Source organism: Panthera leo, chromosome B4, assembly GCF_018350215.1.
Source record: "Panthera leo isolate Ple1 chromosome B4, P.leo_Ple1_pat1.1, whole genome shotgun sequence".
Lineage (NCBI taxonomy): Eukaryota > Metazoa > Chordata > Mammalia > Carnivora > Felidae > Panthera > Panthera leo.
Window position 1 is genome coordinate 41,029,873 of NC_056685.1, and position 16,715 is coordinate 41,046,587.

At 51.8% G+C, this 16,715-nt stretch overlaps 1 protein-coding gene across 5 annotated transcripts; it reads right to left on the reverse strand.

Moving 5' to 3' along the window:
- Positions 1-4,268: 4,268 nt before the first annotated feature.
- Positions 4,269-15,923, reverse strand: LPAR5 (lysophosphatidic acid receptor 5). Of its 5 annotated transcripts, XM_042945639.1 has the most exons (4): positions 13,761-15,025; positions 13,380-13,516; positions 12,632-12,804; positions 4,269-7,217 (listed from the first exon to the last, which is right to left on the reverse strand). In XM_042945639.1, the coding sequence occupies exon 4, from the start codon at positions 7,008-7,010 to the stop codon at positions 5,889-5,891; it is 1,122 nt and encodes a 373-aa protein (XP_042801573.1). In that variant the 5' UTR covers positions 7,011-7,217; positions 12,632-12,804; positions 13,380-13,516; positions 13,761-15,025; the 3' UTR covers positions 4,269-5,888. The 5 variants fall into 5 exon arrangements, with proteins under 5 accessions (XP_042801573.1, XP_042801572.1, XP_042801571.1 ...); XM_042945638.1 differs by lacking the exon at positions 13,761-15,025 and having other exon boundaries at positions 13,380-13,658; XM_042945637.1 differs by lacking the exons at positions 12,632-12,804; positions 13,380-13,516; positions 13,761-15,025 and adding an exon at positions 15,144-15,923.
- Positions 15,924-16,715: the final 792 nt, after the last annotated feature.

Here is a 16,715-nt window from a genome sequence, read left to right on the forward strand (position 1 = left end):
TACCCAGGACAGCCCCACCCAGCTGTGCAGGGCACATCCCATAATAATCCTTCTCCTTGCTAGCCCCCACCCCCCCCCAAAAAAAGAGAGGCGGCCATCCCATAATAGCCACCCACAAGAGACATTCCGCGGTGACCGCCCCCTCCCTGCAGAGCTGCCGGGAGCAGCCATCCCATAATAGCTGGCCGCCTGTTTTACTGGTTACGGCTGTGGAGGGAGCTGGAGAGGAAATGGAGGGGAGGGGGGAGGGGAAGAGGATCAAGGGCCCCCACTTTGTGGAGGAAGAAGAGGGAGGAGAGTGGCCCAAGGGGATAGGAAGCCAAGGGGACACCGTGCAGGTGGGAGGTGTGGTCCACTGGCCACCACAGCCCTGCTTTGGGGCTTGCTCCCCATTCTCCAGGGGCTGCCTTTCCCCCTGAGCACCCTGGAGGTGTCTGCTAGTCAGGGGAGATGCCTAGGATGGGTTGAGGTGCTCAAAGTGTGTGCGTGTGTAGGGGGGGTGCATTTCAGGTGTTCCCCTTGGACCGTCTGAGAGAGAAGGCAGACCTTAGAGTGGATGGAAAGAGAGTAAGGGGTGGGGGGGCTGGAGAAGAGCTCCTCAGGCCCTCCCCATTCTGCACCACCATCCCATAATAATCCCCCCAGCCCCACTCCCCCTCCCACACACGACATCCCATAATATCTTCTGGAGAAGCAGTCCCCGCAGTAGGTACAAAGAGCTATCCCATAATATGCTCCCCCACCCCCACTCGCCACCCCCCCAACTTGGCCCCCCCCTCAGTCACATGCAGCCGGTGCCATCCCCCGCTGCTCCCCCCTCTGGCCACCGAAGGCCTTGCCAGCCCATAATACTCTTGCCTCTGGTCGCAGGAGGCCTCCAGCCCATAATATTCCCTTCCACCACCACCCCCCCTTCCCGCCCCGCACCCCTTCCTCCCGCCTCCAGTTGGATCCGGGCCTCACCAGCCCATAATATTCCCCAGTCTCCTAAGGCTGTTCCAGCCCATAATACTCTCCCTGTCTCCTAAGGCCTCTCCATCCCATAATACTGCCAGACGCCTGACCTGTGGGCCAAACCCCAGCCCGTTCCACACATCGAGGCTGTGTCAGCGCCGCTGGTCTCCCTCCCTGTCCCTCCCTCCTCCCTCCTCAGCGCTTTCCCTCCCGGGCTCTCTCCCGCCCTCCTGCCCTAGGCCCCTCTCCGGGCCCCACCCTGTGCCTGCCTGGGCCCTTACTTCCCCTCCAGCCTCCTCTCTTGCCCTTTCTCCTTTGCTTGGTTCTTCATCCCATGCCCCCTCTCCTCTCCCTTTCAGGCACTTTTCTACCCGAGACTCCTCTGTCTGTGGGATGGACATTATTAGGCCTAGTGGGGAGACAGTGCCCCCAGAGGGCAACAGGCCAGTCACTGCCCCTGGAAACTGTCTACTTGACCTAGCACCATGGAAACTTGCCCAGCCTGCCTTGCCCACCCATCCCCTGGCCCTAGTTCTGATTGTTGGCAGAGCTCTGTCTGGGTGAGGATTCACCTTGGAGCCCTTGCTGCCTTCCAGAAACACTCCCCTTGGGCATCACAAACAGACTTTACCAATAGCATCTCCTCCCCACACTCCTGTTGAAAAGAGAGCTCCCCCTTATGGGATTTCTCTCAGGTGCCCTTCAAAGGTGATCTCATGGATCTCTCAACAACCCAACAAGTAGATACTATGATCCCCATTTCACAGAGGAGAAAACAGAGGTTCAGAGAGTTTAAGTGTCTTGCTAAAGTCACATTGTCAAGAAGTGACAGAGCTGAAATTAGTACCACCTAGGTTTGTTCAATTCTGAAGTTCTGAGAGCCTTTGTGTTCCCCAAGGCCTGTGTGAGAAACTGCACTTTTCAGTGCTATCTCCCCTGGAAAGGATATGGCACGGTGACCACCCAGCCTCCCTCTGTCTCAGGGTCTCCTAAGAGTGAAGAAGAAAGTCCATGTTGTGAGATTAAACACCCCCCCTCCCCATTTCCTCCATGGGACCCCAGGTGGCAACCCAGTAGGAATTTTCCTCAAGATCGTTCAGGGCTGAAAGAGAAGCCTCTCTGCCGCTTTGGGACCCCTTACCTTGGCTGTGATTCTCCTGAATTTGTTTTATTTCAAGACCAATGATTGTGTGTCTACTCCCACCTACTCTCACCCTGTGGAGGGACCATCCAACAGAGGAGGCCGACTTTGAGGAGAACCAGGGGGAGGTCCCCTCTTCAGCTTAGTTGGCAGGCAGTCAAGAGTGCTGCCTTGGAGATGTTGGGTACCTCCTGGCTGGGGGAGGGGAGTCACGGCCATCCTGCCTGGGTGTTCCACCAACTTGCTACTCCCTTCTGAAGCCTCGATGGGACGTATCTCAGGGCTCAGCACAACTGGAACCCTGAACGAGTCCAGTTCTCTGCACTGACACAGCTGCATTGTGTTCTGCACAGGAATCTGAGGCAAGGGGAGGGGGAGGGGGAAGGTGTGCTGGAGGGTGAGTGGGTTAGGAGCAGGGAGGAAGTATCGGGAAGAGGGAGCAGAGATGATACAGCAGATTCAGGGGGAGAGAAGTCATCAAGAGAGGTGGCCTGCGTGAGGAGGGAAGGAGGAGTAAGGAACCCAGGGAGGGTGGATGTGACAGAGCCATGAGAAGGTGGGAAGCTCGAGGAAGGGGAGAGACAGTGGAATGTACTGCAAAGAGTAGGAGTTTGGGAGCCAAATGGATCCTGTGCCTCTTCCTGGGTGTGTGACCTTCAGACTGAAGCTTCTTTAGGACGTTTTGTTTGTGAAATGGGGATAATAATTGTCCCTAACTCACAGGGTTATTATAATTCTCAATCACTAAATAATAATATAATAATAAGCACTACACTGGGATCCTCGCAAGTATTTTTAAAACTTGTTAATGCTCCTCTCTCTCCACCTAGGATGTTCTCATTTTCCTTATTTGGACTTTCCTAAACCTCAAAAAGGGTGACTCTAGGACGTGGGGTGAGGGCTCTCTCTGGATTTCCCTACGTGTCACCTCCATCCTACTGCGCACTCAGTAATTGGAGAATTCTGTGAAAATGGCAGTGGCTACGGGTCTTCTTAAACTTCCCCAGCCTGTTACTTGTCAGGTTCTTCTGTTCATTCCTCCTCTGCCTGCCACATCTCCTTAATCTAGTCTTGCCTCTCTGTACTCATGATAGAAACTCTTTGGATGTGCTGAATGTGGGGAAACAGTCCACCAGAACTTAGACACCCGAGATTTCACACTGGAGAGGACCCATTTCCATCCACCTCCACAGGCTATGGTCACACTTCTCTTCGACAATTTTAACAGCAGTCTGACCCGTCTTCCTTTCCCTTTAGATTCCCCTCCTCACTTCCCTACAATTTATCCCACACTGTTTGCCAGAATGAGCAAAACCCCACTCAGGAACCTTTACGGGCTTCCCACTGCCAACTAAATTAACTGCCAACACCGACTCCCCATTCTTGAATCTTGTATCTTGAATGGTAGTTACTGACTTGACTATGCTCCCCCACTAGATAATAAACTACTCCACACCAAAATTCAACTGTTTATCATTCAACAAGTATTTATTGAGCACTTTTTTTGTGCCAGGAGCTGTTCTAGATGCTGGAGATACATCAAAGAACCAAGCAAACCAAAATCCCTGCCTCCAGGGACCTTACATCATACCTGGGGTGGGGGGGGGGGGGGGGGGAGGGAAGGGGTGGGGAAACAGACAAGAAACTATAAAAATTATAAAAATAAATAAGTAAATTATATAGAATGTTAGATGCTTGCTATGTGAATTTTTGGTACTTTGGAATCCATTCACATATCAGAATATAAAAATACTCAAGTAATTTTTAACAACTGTGTTCAATCCAGTTCGGTTGGGTAGGGCAAAGTTCTGAGACTTTGGAATACAACCACGTTTGATGCTCCTAGGGCTGGGAGGGCATGGGTCTTGAACCCTAAGGATGAAGCAAGATGGGTCAGGTGCTAACCATCAGGCCTCTTCTAGAGCAACCAGAGGGCCTGGCCCAGGGCTGTATCATCGCACCTGATGGTGGAAGGCTCTACTTGAAAGCTATCACTGAGGAATCTGGGTCACTTCTCTGCTTTGGCCACCAGGGGTCATTTTACCCCTGTAAATCACCATCTGAAGCATTCGCTTAAAGACACACAAAAGGCTTGCTCCAAACTAAAACACACAGAGACACACACAGGAAAACCCTAACACTGTCTGTCTCTCTCAATCTCTTTCTACTCTCTCTCTCTCTCCATCTCTCTTTCCCCACTCCCACACACAGAAACATACATCATTGAGAGACACAGAGACAGAAATGCATACAGGACACACGCATGGCAGCAACTTCCTCAGTTACACAGAGTCTCAAGATGCCAACTCTGCAACCCCTCCCAGCCCAACTCCTGTAAAGAGGGAAGAAAACAGTAGGTGGCCCATGAACCAGTCTTCCATGTCCCTTGCCTCCAGCTTGCAAAGAACAGCCAGCCTATTCCTGTCCTCCCATTGCACTCTTTTTTCGCTGGAAAGTTCTTTCCTGGCTGTGGCAATAGTTCCTTTTTCCCTTCCCAGGGAGAGAGGAGCCCTGCCCCCTCCTCAGAGTGTTTGTGTGACTAGTTCACCCCCACCTCAGGGCTGCCGCTCCAGGAAGTCCAAGGTGGTGTTACACTGGGTGTGCAACTCCCACCTATCCCCTGCAAACCCTCAAGCCTTCTGGACTACAATTAGCAATTGATTTGCCCAAGTACTGCCCTGTCCCTGGTAGTAATAAAAAACAATGTATGTATATGTCCTGGGAAGAAATTACACGTGAGCTCTAATACTGGCTCTTTAAGGATGTCCACAAGGTCAAAGTTATTTTTGGAATCCTGCTTCTCCCACCATGTCATTTGTTCTTTGCATTCTCATCTCTCACAGGTATACAGTGGAGTTTTCCAGAGGCTTCATGAAATGTGATGACATTATTGCTCTCACAGCTAATGGAAAGTGTGCTTGTGTGTTTCTGTTGTTAACACTCGTGAGTTCTAATTTCTGTTATGGCTAAGTCTCAAAAGAATAAAGTGCAAGCAAAAGCTCTTTGGATTCCTTGAGTTGTTAAAGGGTCTGGGAACAAAGTTTAAGAACTGCTACTTAAGTACAAAGAATTTTCTCCTTAATTCTAGATGATGCACCTGAGGCAGAGAGAGAGAATTTAGGACCTAGAATGGAGGCAGTCTCAAAAGCGGTGTGGGGTGGACAGAGAAAGGTGAAAAGGGCTACAGGGACTGGATCTGGGGAAAAAAATACCCTCCAACACACAGTTTTGTCCTGCCCCCAACCACCCCACTTTGGGTGCCAGGTCCAAATTGTTTCAAGTCACTAACCAAGAAGGAAACCAATTCTGTCTGTATCCATTAAACTCTGTATCATTGAGTTTACTGGGCAAGGGAAGTTCTGGGCAAGGGAAGCCCAGGTGGAAATGAGGGTGGGTGGCACCTGAGGTCCTAAGACTACTGTGGTGGCTGTAAATCCAGGACACCCACTTTCTGCTCCATCTCCCAGCTCTCAAGAGTGTTTCATGACCACGCCAAGGGCATGCCATCCAGTCATCTGCCTCTGCATTGGGAAAGCTCACAGCTTCACTTCCTAGAGACTGGGGAAGGGGTCGGCCTCAGGCTCACCATCACCACCAAATTAAAGAAGGCCATTAGCACAGTGCTCCTCCTTCCCAGGCTCCCCACACTTTGTTCTTTTCTGCATTTCTGGGCGGGAGTTGCCTTCCAGAAGTCCCAAGTGCCCAATCCACTTCCCTCTTGTACACACCCTAATGCGTGTCAGCGGCGAGGGGGTGAGAGGTGGGGGTGACCGCGCGATGGCATGATGTGCTGTCAGAGGGCCGAGTCCTCGGGGAGCTGGGTTAAGGGTGTCCCCACGTTGGAGGGCCTGAGCAGCCCCTGTTCTGCGGTAGCCGGGGTGGTGATGCAAGTGGTCTCAGTGGGCTGTTCGGCGAGCCCCCCCTGAGCCCCGTTGGTGGCCAAGGTCCTGGCGCGGTTCGGAGTGCCCAGGCCTCGCAGGGTGTTGCGGAAACCCTCGGCGCTGAAGTAATACACCAGAGGGTCTAGCACGCAGTTGGCGCCGGCCAACAGCACCATCACCATCAGCACCCCGCGCACCCGATCGCAGACCTTGCTGTTCGCCGCCACCAGGTTGCCCCGCAGCAGCCCGTACACCGCCAGCGTGGCGTTGTAGGGCACGAAGCACAGCAGGAAGATGACGAGGTTGGCCAGCAGGAGGCGCACGGTCTTCCGCCGCCGCTGGCTCTGCGTGGCGTCGGGCCGCGCCAGGGTCCAGAAGACCCGGCCCGACGAGTAGAGCACGGCCACCAGGGGCAGCAGGAAGCCCAGCGCCTCGGCCAGCAGCACGAGCGGCAGCAGCCCGCCCTTCCACAGCCTGTCGCCGAAGCTCTCGAAGCACAGGCGCACCTGGCCGCCGCCGTAGCTGCAGGACGAGGGCCTGTGCACCAGGACGGTGGGCACGGCGAACACGAGGATGAGCGCCCACACTCCCAGGCAGAGCAGCCGCGCCACGCGGGGCCGCCGCAGGTGGCGCAGCCGCAGCGGGTGCACGATGGCCGCGTAGCGGTCCACATTGATGAGAGTCAGGAAGATGCAGCTGCCGTACATGTTCGTCTGGAAGATGGCGCCTGCTGTCTGGCACAGGAGGTCGGAGAAGGGCCAGTAGTGCAGGGCGTAGTAGGAGATGCGCACGGGCAGCGAGAGGGTGAAGAGCAGGTCGCTGGCCGCCAGGTTGCACATGTACACGCTCACGACGGAGTGCACGCGCAGCGCGCGCAGGAAGACCCAGAGGGCCAGCGCGTTGAGGGGGAGCCCTGCGGCCAGCACCAGGCTGTAGGCCACCATGTGCAGGCGGTGGGTGGGCCGGTAGTCGGGGCACGGGGGAACAGAACCGTTGGCAGAGGGAACAGAACTGTTGGTAGAGTTGGGCAACATCGTACCGAAGTGTGGGGAGGAGCTAGGCTGGGGGCATCATGAGGCACACTAGGACCCTGGCATCGCGTTCATCTCCAGGGCGGGGCCTGGAGGCCGCACAGAGAGAGCCCCAAAGCAAGCAGGGCATGGGAATGTGGGCTATGGCTGAGGAGCAGATGGCTGCCGGGGTTGGATTCTTTGGGTCACAGCTTCATCAGCAGTGGAGACCTGGAATAGCAAGGGAAGCCAAAGTCAAGAGTATGCAAAGACAGGATAGAAGTCACAAATGTTTATCTAGCTAACTTGGCTGGCCTCTTGGGTCTTTCCCCCACCTTCCATCCGGCCAGAATAGCCTTCTGCGGGAAGGCTGTGTAGCACAGTGTTAAATGCCCAGGCTCTGGAGTCAGACTGCCAGGGTTTAAATCCTGGTTTTGCCAGCTTGCCTAGCTTTGTCCTCAGAGAAGTGACTTAATCTCTCATTTTCCTTACCTGGGGGGAAAAAGAGGGGGTCCCTTACGTCATGAGGTTGTTAGATGAAATGAGATATGTGTAAAGTGCACAGGTTGCTGTTATTATCAAATAACATCGCTCCCTTTCTTTCTGTCTTCTACAGATGTTTGCTGAGCCTTTAGAAGGTTCCAGGCATGTTCAAAGCACTGAACAAAATAAAGGCCTCGCTTGCCCCCATCTGCCTTACATTCCACTGAGGGGAGACAGATAATAAAGTGCAAGTAAATAGGTATTATGTCAGATGGTGAGAATTATGATGGAGCACCTCCCCTGGAACTCCCCAGCTCTGCTGGCTCCCAGTTATCTAAAGAATAAAGTTCAAACTCCCCAGTGCAGTACAAAATCCTGAGCCTCACTCATTACATCACAGTTGCTCCTGCGTACGCTGGGTTTGTGGTCAGAGGTGCAGCTTGTGTGACCTCTCTCAGTTTTTTCATCCGTAAACTGGGGATAATAACACAAAGCGCTCTCAAAGGCGGATCGCACATCAGCATGGTCCTGCCAGGCAGGGGAAGGTTGTACTTTTCCAAGTGTTCCCTGGAGGATCTGACTAGGGAGCTTCCCAAATGGGGTCTGTGATGGATGGATGTTTGTTTTTGTTTTTTTTTTGGGGGGGGGTTGTTTAAGTTTATTTTATCTTTGAGAGAGAGAGAGAGAGAGAGAGAGAGGGAGAGAGCAAGTGGGGGAGGGGCAGAGAGCGAGACAGAGGATCCAAAGCAGGCAGAGAGCAGCAGAGCCCAGTGTGGGGCTTGGACTCATGAACTGCGAGATCATGACCTGAGCTGAAGTCAGACACTTAGCCAACTGAGCCACACAGGTGCCCCAGAAGGTGTTGTTTTAATGAGGGTTCAGAGGGGACCCTAAGTCCAGAAAGCGTGACAGTGGGGCGAGGAGGTACCAAGGGCATTGCTGAGGCTGCTGGAGAGAGCAGACCACAGCAGCCACAGTGCTCAGGCAAAAGCTGGTGGACAATGGATATGGCCAGGAGGTAGAGGAGTCAGAGGGACAGGACATGGTCACAGGATCCCACCCTCCTTAATGTCCTAATGCCACAGAAGCTACTCCTCCATCTTTAACCCCCAAATGCCATCTTTTGGGCAGGGGGCTGAAATACACAGAACTTCAAAATTACCGTTTTAACTGTGACATTCAGTGACATTAAGTACACTCACAATGATGCGTGACCGTCACGTCTATTTCCAGAACTTTTTCATCATCCCAAACCACTCTATACCCATTAAATAATAACTGCCTATTCTCTCCCCACACTCTCTCCAGCTCTATTCTACTTTCTGTCTCCAGGAATTTGCCTACTCTATTTGAATTAGTGTTTTCATTTTCTTTGGGTAAATACCCAGCCAGTGGAATTACTGGATTATACGGTAAATTATTTTTAATTACTTGAGGAACCTCCATATTCTTTTCCAGAGTGGCTGGACCAATTTACATTCCCACTAACAATGCAAGAGGGTTCCTTTTTCCCCACATTCTCGCCAGAATTTCTTATTTCTTGTCTTTTTGATACCAGCCATTCTGACAAATGTAAGGTGATATCACATTGTTTTGAGATTGACTTGCATTTCCCTGATGATGAGCGACGTGGAGCATCTTTTCATGTGTCCACTGGCCATCTGTATGTCTTCTTTGGAAACGTGTCTACTCAGGTCCTCTGCCCATTTTTAAAAATAGATTAGTTGGTATTTTGGTGTTGAATTTGCCTATCCTAGGTTCCTCATATGAGTGGAATCATATAGTATCTGTCCTTTTCTGTCTGGCTTATTTCACTTCACATAAAGTTTTCAAAGTCCATCCATGTTGTAGTACGTATCAGAATTGCAATCTTTTTTTTAATAGCGGAATAATATATGCATAAATTGTTTTTAATCTATTCATCTGGCAATGGTTACTTGGAATTTTATACGTTTTGGCTATTGTGAATAATGCTGTGAACGTGGGGTCCACATGCCATCTGAGGGAGCAGGGCCATCTGGAGACCCTGAGCAATTATTCCAAGATACTGGATTTATTCCTTTCAAAAGAAACTGCTTAAATTCTTTTTTTTTTTAAGATTTTATTTTTAAGTAATCTCTACACCCAACATGGGGCTCAAACTCACAACCCCGAGATCAAGAGTCTCGTGCTCCACCAACTGAGCCAGCCACGAGCCCTGGAACTGCTTAACTTCTTGCATGGAACCAAATTGTAAACCTGACTCTAAGAGTTTTCTTGTGGGTTTTTTGCTCATTTGTTCTCCCCCCAACTACGACTACCAGCAGTTTAAGACTTGTGAGAGGTCTCGTAGAATAAAGGAAATAAACGTTTCCTCTGCAAAATACCCATTTCAACAATGAAAAAAATACTACAGGGGGATGAAACACACAGAAAGGCAAATGAAATGAGACTCTTTCCCTGACCCATGCCCCCCCCCCGCCCCCCCCCGCTTCCATGCTTCTTTGCTCCGGTCACACCAAGCTAATGATAATTGGGCACATGCCTTTTGCACGTGCTCTGCCTCCCATTCCCCAGCTGGCAAAGTCAATCATTTCTTAGGACTCCGGAAAGCCTTGCCTGACTCCCTCCCTCCCCACAGGACAGCTGTAGTTCCCTCACAGGTGCTTCCACTCTGTGCACAGGTTTCCCTTGGGTGTCCCACCTGTATTGTAATTAGCTGTTCTTGGTCTGCCCCTCCCACTAGACTGTGAGCTCTTGGAGGGGGGGGCTGCGGACTGGGACTTAGTCATCGTTGTAGTCCGAGCCACTACCTCAATACATGTTGCGTGAAAATTGCTAGCGATCATTTACTGACTATCCGCCACATCCTGGGGTATTTTAGGCGCTTCATCTTTATTCCTTCCAACAGTCCTTTGAGCTAGGGGTTCATCCTGATTTTTACGGGAAAGGAAACAGAAGCTCTAGAGCTCCGGTTGGCATTCAAACTCAGGATTCCAACCCAGCTCCAAGCTGCCCCACTGCTTGCAACAAGAGTGGATGGTTGGATGTGAGGACGCATGTTGCATGGAGCACTTGGTCTCTTAGCCCATGAGAAATCTGTGCCCATAGGGGCGCCCAGGGGGCTCAGCCGGCAGAGGGTCCAACTTCAGCTGAGGTCATGCTCTCGCAGTTCGTGGGTTTGAGCCCCAAGTCGGGCTCACTGCTGTCAGCGCAAGAGCCCGCTTCGGATCCTCTGTCCTCCTCTCTCTCTCTGCCTCCTTCCCTGCTCATGCTGTCTCTCTAAAAATGAATAAACATTAAAAAGAAAAAGAAAAAAGAAATCTGTGCCCACAAATAAATTGTGTTTACTTCCTTATTTGCCCAGGTGCAATATATACTTTTTAATAGCCCACTTTTTCTCGACTTTCAAACACTGGTAACAGAGTCCTCTTGTTTTCACACACACACACACACACACACAAGTGTGCCCCTCCTTAGGATGTCCTCTTACCTACTTAAGCACTTAGTTTGCTGCCTTGAACTCCTCCGGTTGTTTTATGTGTGTTTATTTGATTCCATTATCCCCACCTAGATGGTAAGGTCATTGGGTGGGGCCCTATCTTCCATCGCTTTATTCCCAAGCTCACTAACACTTCAGTCTGCTTAGCAGGCCCTTGTGACAGTCATTGGCCCCCTGGAAGGAAATCTTCCCCCACCCCCAATATCCACCTATCCTGTAATCTTGCTGCAATATCTTTTGTATCAATCAGTCAGTCAACCGCTTCTTATCACACTCCTATCTTGTCCACGTGTCTAACTCACTTAGTAAAGGACCATGTCCCCTAAAAGGCCTGTTCGGGAACAGCCTACATTAAAATTTCAAAAACAGTTTACACTATAACTACAGTAACACTTTATCATTCTGAACCATTGCTTGAAGAATCAATAGCTTCTTACAACTGGGAGGCACATGCCTGACAATGAATGAGTGAATGAGTAATTATTTTCCAAGAATCCCAAGTATTTCTGTCAATAAAGTTACAATGTTAAAGAGACCATAAGGTACTAGGTGAGCTTCTGCTTAAAGGCACAGTTGGAGGGGTGCCTGGGTGGCTCAGTTGGTTAAGCTACCAACTTCGGCTCAGGTCATGATGTCATGATCTCGCAGTTTGTGGGTTCGAGCCCCGCGTCGGGCTCTGTGCTGACAGCTCAGAGCCTGGAGCCTACTTCAGATTCTATGTCTCCCCCTCTCTCTACGCCTCCCCCTGCTCACACTCTGTGTCTCTCTGTCTCTCAATAATAAATAAACATTAAAAAATTAAAATAAAATAAAGGTACAGTTAGAGACCCATAAAGCAGATGGTTATGCCTTCGTTACTGAATTCCAAAGTGGAGAAGTCCTTTCTGTCAAAAAGTCACCCCTTTCTAACAGACACACACACACAATGGCCCAAGCTGGGTGTTGAGAGGCTGCCAGGCCCTGCCCTGGTCCCCACCCCATCTGCCTGCTTCCCTGGGGCTCCTGTCAGTGGAGCTGAATGGGCACAGTGCCAGGCCAGATGGCAAAGATGGGAAAAACTGCCAAAAAGAAGGCAAACAGGAAATGGAAGGAGGGCTCTAGCTGGGGGGGGGGAGGGGCAGCCCCAGGATCTCTCCCCAGTCCTGCCTTGAGAAAGAGGTCAGGTTGTGGGGAAACGTAGGAAGCAAAAACAGCAGCTGCCCCAGAAAAAAAATGAACACTGGGGCTCCGTTTCACCAGAGAGGAGGAGGGACTGGGAGGCCCACATAATCTTAGTAACCTCAACACGCACGGATGTGGTAACAAGCATACCACTACGCACACGTGCATGTGCCAAGGACACAGAGAGGTGTAGGTACACTAGGAGATGTGCACACGAGATCCCTCGTAACGTACAAATCACTATACGCCCACACCCTCTCCCACACAAGTATGTGCATGTGTGGAGGCACGGACAACTGGGCCAGAGGAGGAAGAGTAGACCCAGCCCTTGCCTTAGGGACAATATTCTTACACATCCAGACATACAGAGTCAGGCAGCCTCAGGAGCACATACCCATGCAGAGGTGCACAAATAGATCCCAGGGCCAAGACGCTGAGGGGCAAAAAGGGACCCTGCATATGGAGGCCCCGGGAACTGGCCATTCCACACCACCACCCGCCCTCCACACCACTCACACACCAGAGCGTGGACGGCCACTTTCCTCCTCCCTCGGTCTCTTTCAGCTTCCCGTGGGCACATCCAAGGCCCAGGTTCCTTAGGTCCTCTAGTCCTCTTGGACCTGTTCCATTGCCCTCTGAGCTGGGCTGGGCGCTGCTCTTTGCTGAGATAAGCCAGAGGGGCAGAGCTATTTTCTGCCAGGCAGGAAGTGAGAATGTGAGTCAAAATGGTCAGGAGGCTAGGTCATGGCCATTCCTCCCTGTTCTCCACGCAACCTGCCCGTGCTATCCACCCTTCTGGCGGCTGACCAGCCATGCAGAGAGGGCTGAAGAGAAAGGAATAGGTGATCCCAGACAGTGATGGGGGCAGGGCGGGGAAGAGAAATAACTCCTCTTTGTCCAGACTCCTCCTGTCCGCCACACTCCCCGTGCACACCCCCCTTGTCCCTCTTGCATATCCACCAAATGCCTTGCTCTCTCTGTCTCCTCTTTTTAGTAATTCACATCCTCCAGAAGTTCGAAAAGAAGGAATCTCAGATCTCCTCCTCCTTGCCCCGGAAGATCCGTTCTAGAATAGCCCCAAACCTCATTTTCGATGCCAGAGGCCACAGCTGGGAGTCATGGCCAGCCAGTGTGTCCCATCCCTACACGGTGTGGGTTCTGACCATCCTGTCGGCTAAGTCCACTTCTGCTGTTGTGTGCAGGCAGCAGTAGGAGGATGTACCCTTTACCCACAGACAGACTTAATTGTAAATTATACCTCTTACTACCTGAATGTTCGCGCTCCTCCAACGGGTCCAAACTATGCTGGAGCCTCCAGAAGCTTAACCAAGTCTGAAGGCTTTGTGAAAAGCTCTGTCCTGGAGCTGCTTGGAGGACACAGATGAATCGTGCTCATCTGAGGGGTCTGTGGTGTGGAGATAGTACAGTGTCGCCAGGCTCAGTGGACAGCCTCTTCCTACCCGAGGGGCCACATTCTTCTCAAGGAGAAGAGCCTCAGAAACAGGCCTCCAGGGGGGAGTTGGGTCCTCTTTCCATCATCCCTCCTCCTCGCTCCCCCACCTCACGCCCCCCCCCCCCCCCCCCCCCCCCCGGCTTCCCCATCTGATATCATTCTCAGCCACGTCTTCTCCCTCCCTGGGTATTCTGACCTCCTGTCTCCCGTTCTTCTCTGGGAAACAGCAGAAAGCAAAGGTGGCCTACAGCTCAGTAATTCGTTTCCCCCTGTGTGTGGATGTCGCCTCACCACCTGCACATCTCCCTCCACCCTGCTTTCAAGAGCTGGAAAAACAGGAAATAAAGTTACAATCCGGAGAAGTCACTCAGACCGGCTCAGCCCTATACGGCCGTACACTCAGGAGTAGTCTATATGCATCTTACCCTTGCTTTGGGGGCTGGGTGGGTCCTGCCCCCTCAGAGAAATCTGGAGCCCTTGGGCATCTTTGACCTTGCTCTGACCTCGGGAGGCATTTGTGCACCCCGGCTTCCCCCGTCCCCTCCTTCTCCGGGTGCCCGGGCATACAAGGCGTTTATGTGGCTGGGGCACAGGCTAGAGGGCAGCAGGCTAGAGAGGGCTGACAGCCTTAGGCAGAAACAGCAGGAGCTGGGCTCTGGTGCCTCCCGGGAAGTGAGGCTTACAGGTATGAGTGAGTTTCTATTTTCCCCCCAATCCTTACCTCCATCTCCCCCTGGGTCTAAGACTTACTCGGCCTATAAGGAGCTCAAGATACAACCTGGTGGGACGTCCCCCCGCCCCAAACACAGGTAATAGGTAGGCAGTTGCCCTTAGTAGTATGATACGAGGGTATCATAAGGCCTTGCTGACCCTCAAATATTTCCCCCACCTGTGCTCAATATCTGAAATTTCATCCCCTTCATGCCACTCATGAGTCACATTCTATCAGAATTCTAGGGACATTAGAGACCATCTCATCTAATCTTCTCATATAGAAGACGAGCGCACCGGGTTAAGGTGGTGTTTCTCAAAGCCCCGTTAAAACGCACCTTGGTTAGCTGGGAAGGATAACTAGGAGACCACATCTGTGCCAGTGAGCCCATTAGTGGAGTCCGATAAGATGAGTTCATTGTCATCTAGCAGAGGGCCCGGCCTCGGAGGGTGAGTGGGGGGTTAAGTTTTATCTGAGGGTGGGGAAGGGCTGGACGCCCCCCACCAGAGAGCCCTCCTAAGTGGCCGTGGGAAGCCCAACGTTCAGCATAATGGTGGAGGCCTACAGTGTGAAGGGGAGGTCACATCTCCCCCAAGATGCCCCAGTGTAGGGGCTTCAGACTTCAGAGGGGGCACTCCTGGGTGTGCCAAGCGTGGTGGCTGTCTCCCCTGGCTTGGCCCCAAAAGGCCTGTCTGCCTGAGGCAGCCCCTTTTAGCTTTTTACTCTATTCAAAGAGGTTTTCCAGGGCCCATGGCCCACCCTCATCTCCATCCCACCCACAAACCCCACTCTGAAGGAGGGATGCTCCCCATCGTGCCCCCTACAAGGTTCAACCCCCTCCCCCCCCACCCCGTGACACCCCCATACCTGTGTTCCCTGTGGCTTCCGCTGCCTGCTCTGAGCTGGGCTGGGCTGGTAGGACCTGCTCCTGAGGTGGGTGGGGACACACTCTCCTGGCAGATCTCAGCAGGTCCCAGCTCCTTGCACTCACCCAACCCCACACACGGGATTGGGAGAGAGAGGAAGCAGCGCCCTCAGTGGCCTTCGGAGGTGGCCAGAGAAGAAATCCCAGCAGAGAATGGTACTTAATCCAGCCCCAACCCTTGCCTATTAATGATTCCCCCCACCCATTGCTCACACACTCCCTAGCTTCCGGGAAGCTTAACTGGCACACCCACTCACTGATGCTAGATGACTAACCCACCAACCTCTCACTGTACTCACCAGTTCCCCCTGGGTGTCTCTTTCTCTTTTGGGTTCCAGCAGGCGGTTTCGCTCTATCCACTCATGGCCATTCCCCACCCTGCCTAGGGCCATTCCACCCTGCTTCTGTCTGGCTCCCTCAGGCTGTGAGCTCTGAGGGCTGGGGGACAGTCCCTCGTCTCTGTGCCCTCTGGCTGAGCCCCTTGTCTTCTGTATCAACAAGGCTAGGCATGTTGTCCATGCTCAATACACAAAAACAAGTTAAAGTTTTTGAGTGGTAGGTGAAAAAGGATGTCGTAGTCAAATAAGTCTGAGACACACCAGACTGAACAGGTTTCTCTGTTACAGGGCTTCTCAGAGCCTTTAACATACCATTAAAAGATTGACCATGTGTTCATAATTGAAGCGGATGAAGGTGCATGGGGGGCATTATACTATATTTTTGTGCGTTTCAACTTTTCTGTTAATAAACAAGTTGGGTTTTTTTTTGTTTTTGTTTTTTAAATTTTTTTAAAAGTGTATTTATTTATTTTGAGAGAGAGACAGAGAGAGTGAGCAGGGGAGAGGCGGAGAGAGAGAGAGGGAGAGAAGAGAATCTCAAGCTGACTCTGAGCTGTTAGCATGGAGCCTGACGCGGGGCTCAAACTCACAAACCATGAGATCATGACCTGAGCTGAAACCAAGAGTTAGATGCTCAACCAAGTGAGCCACCCAGGTTCCCCAATTTTTTTTAATGTTCTTAATCACGGTGCTCCTGTAGAAGGAGAGACTATACAGGTTCTCAAACATACGTGTCCCTAGAACACATTTTGGGAGATCCCAAGTTATTAAAGGCCAATGCTGGAGTCACATTTCAATGTATATTGTCAAAATGTGACCACCTCAAACTTCAGACCATCTGGCCCATCACTGGATGTGAAATCAAGCGTTTCCTGAGCTCCCCGCCCCAGCCGTTTTCTCTCTCTTGATAAAATGTAAGTTCTGCCCTACTTCCCTGGGGTTGTCCCCCCACCCCCACCCCCGGGACATTATCTCAGTCAGGCTCTGGCCTTTATCCTCCAGAGGGACAAGCCCATACTCATCTGTGGTCATGGACTTCAGAAATGAAGACACATGCCCGCATGGCCCACACAACCCCTCAGACCCCAGTCATGGCCTTCTTCAATCCAACTTCCTGACTTCTTAGGTCTTCTCCGGGAATATGGCTACTTCTTTGAGTACCATTCATGAGGTTCT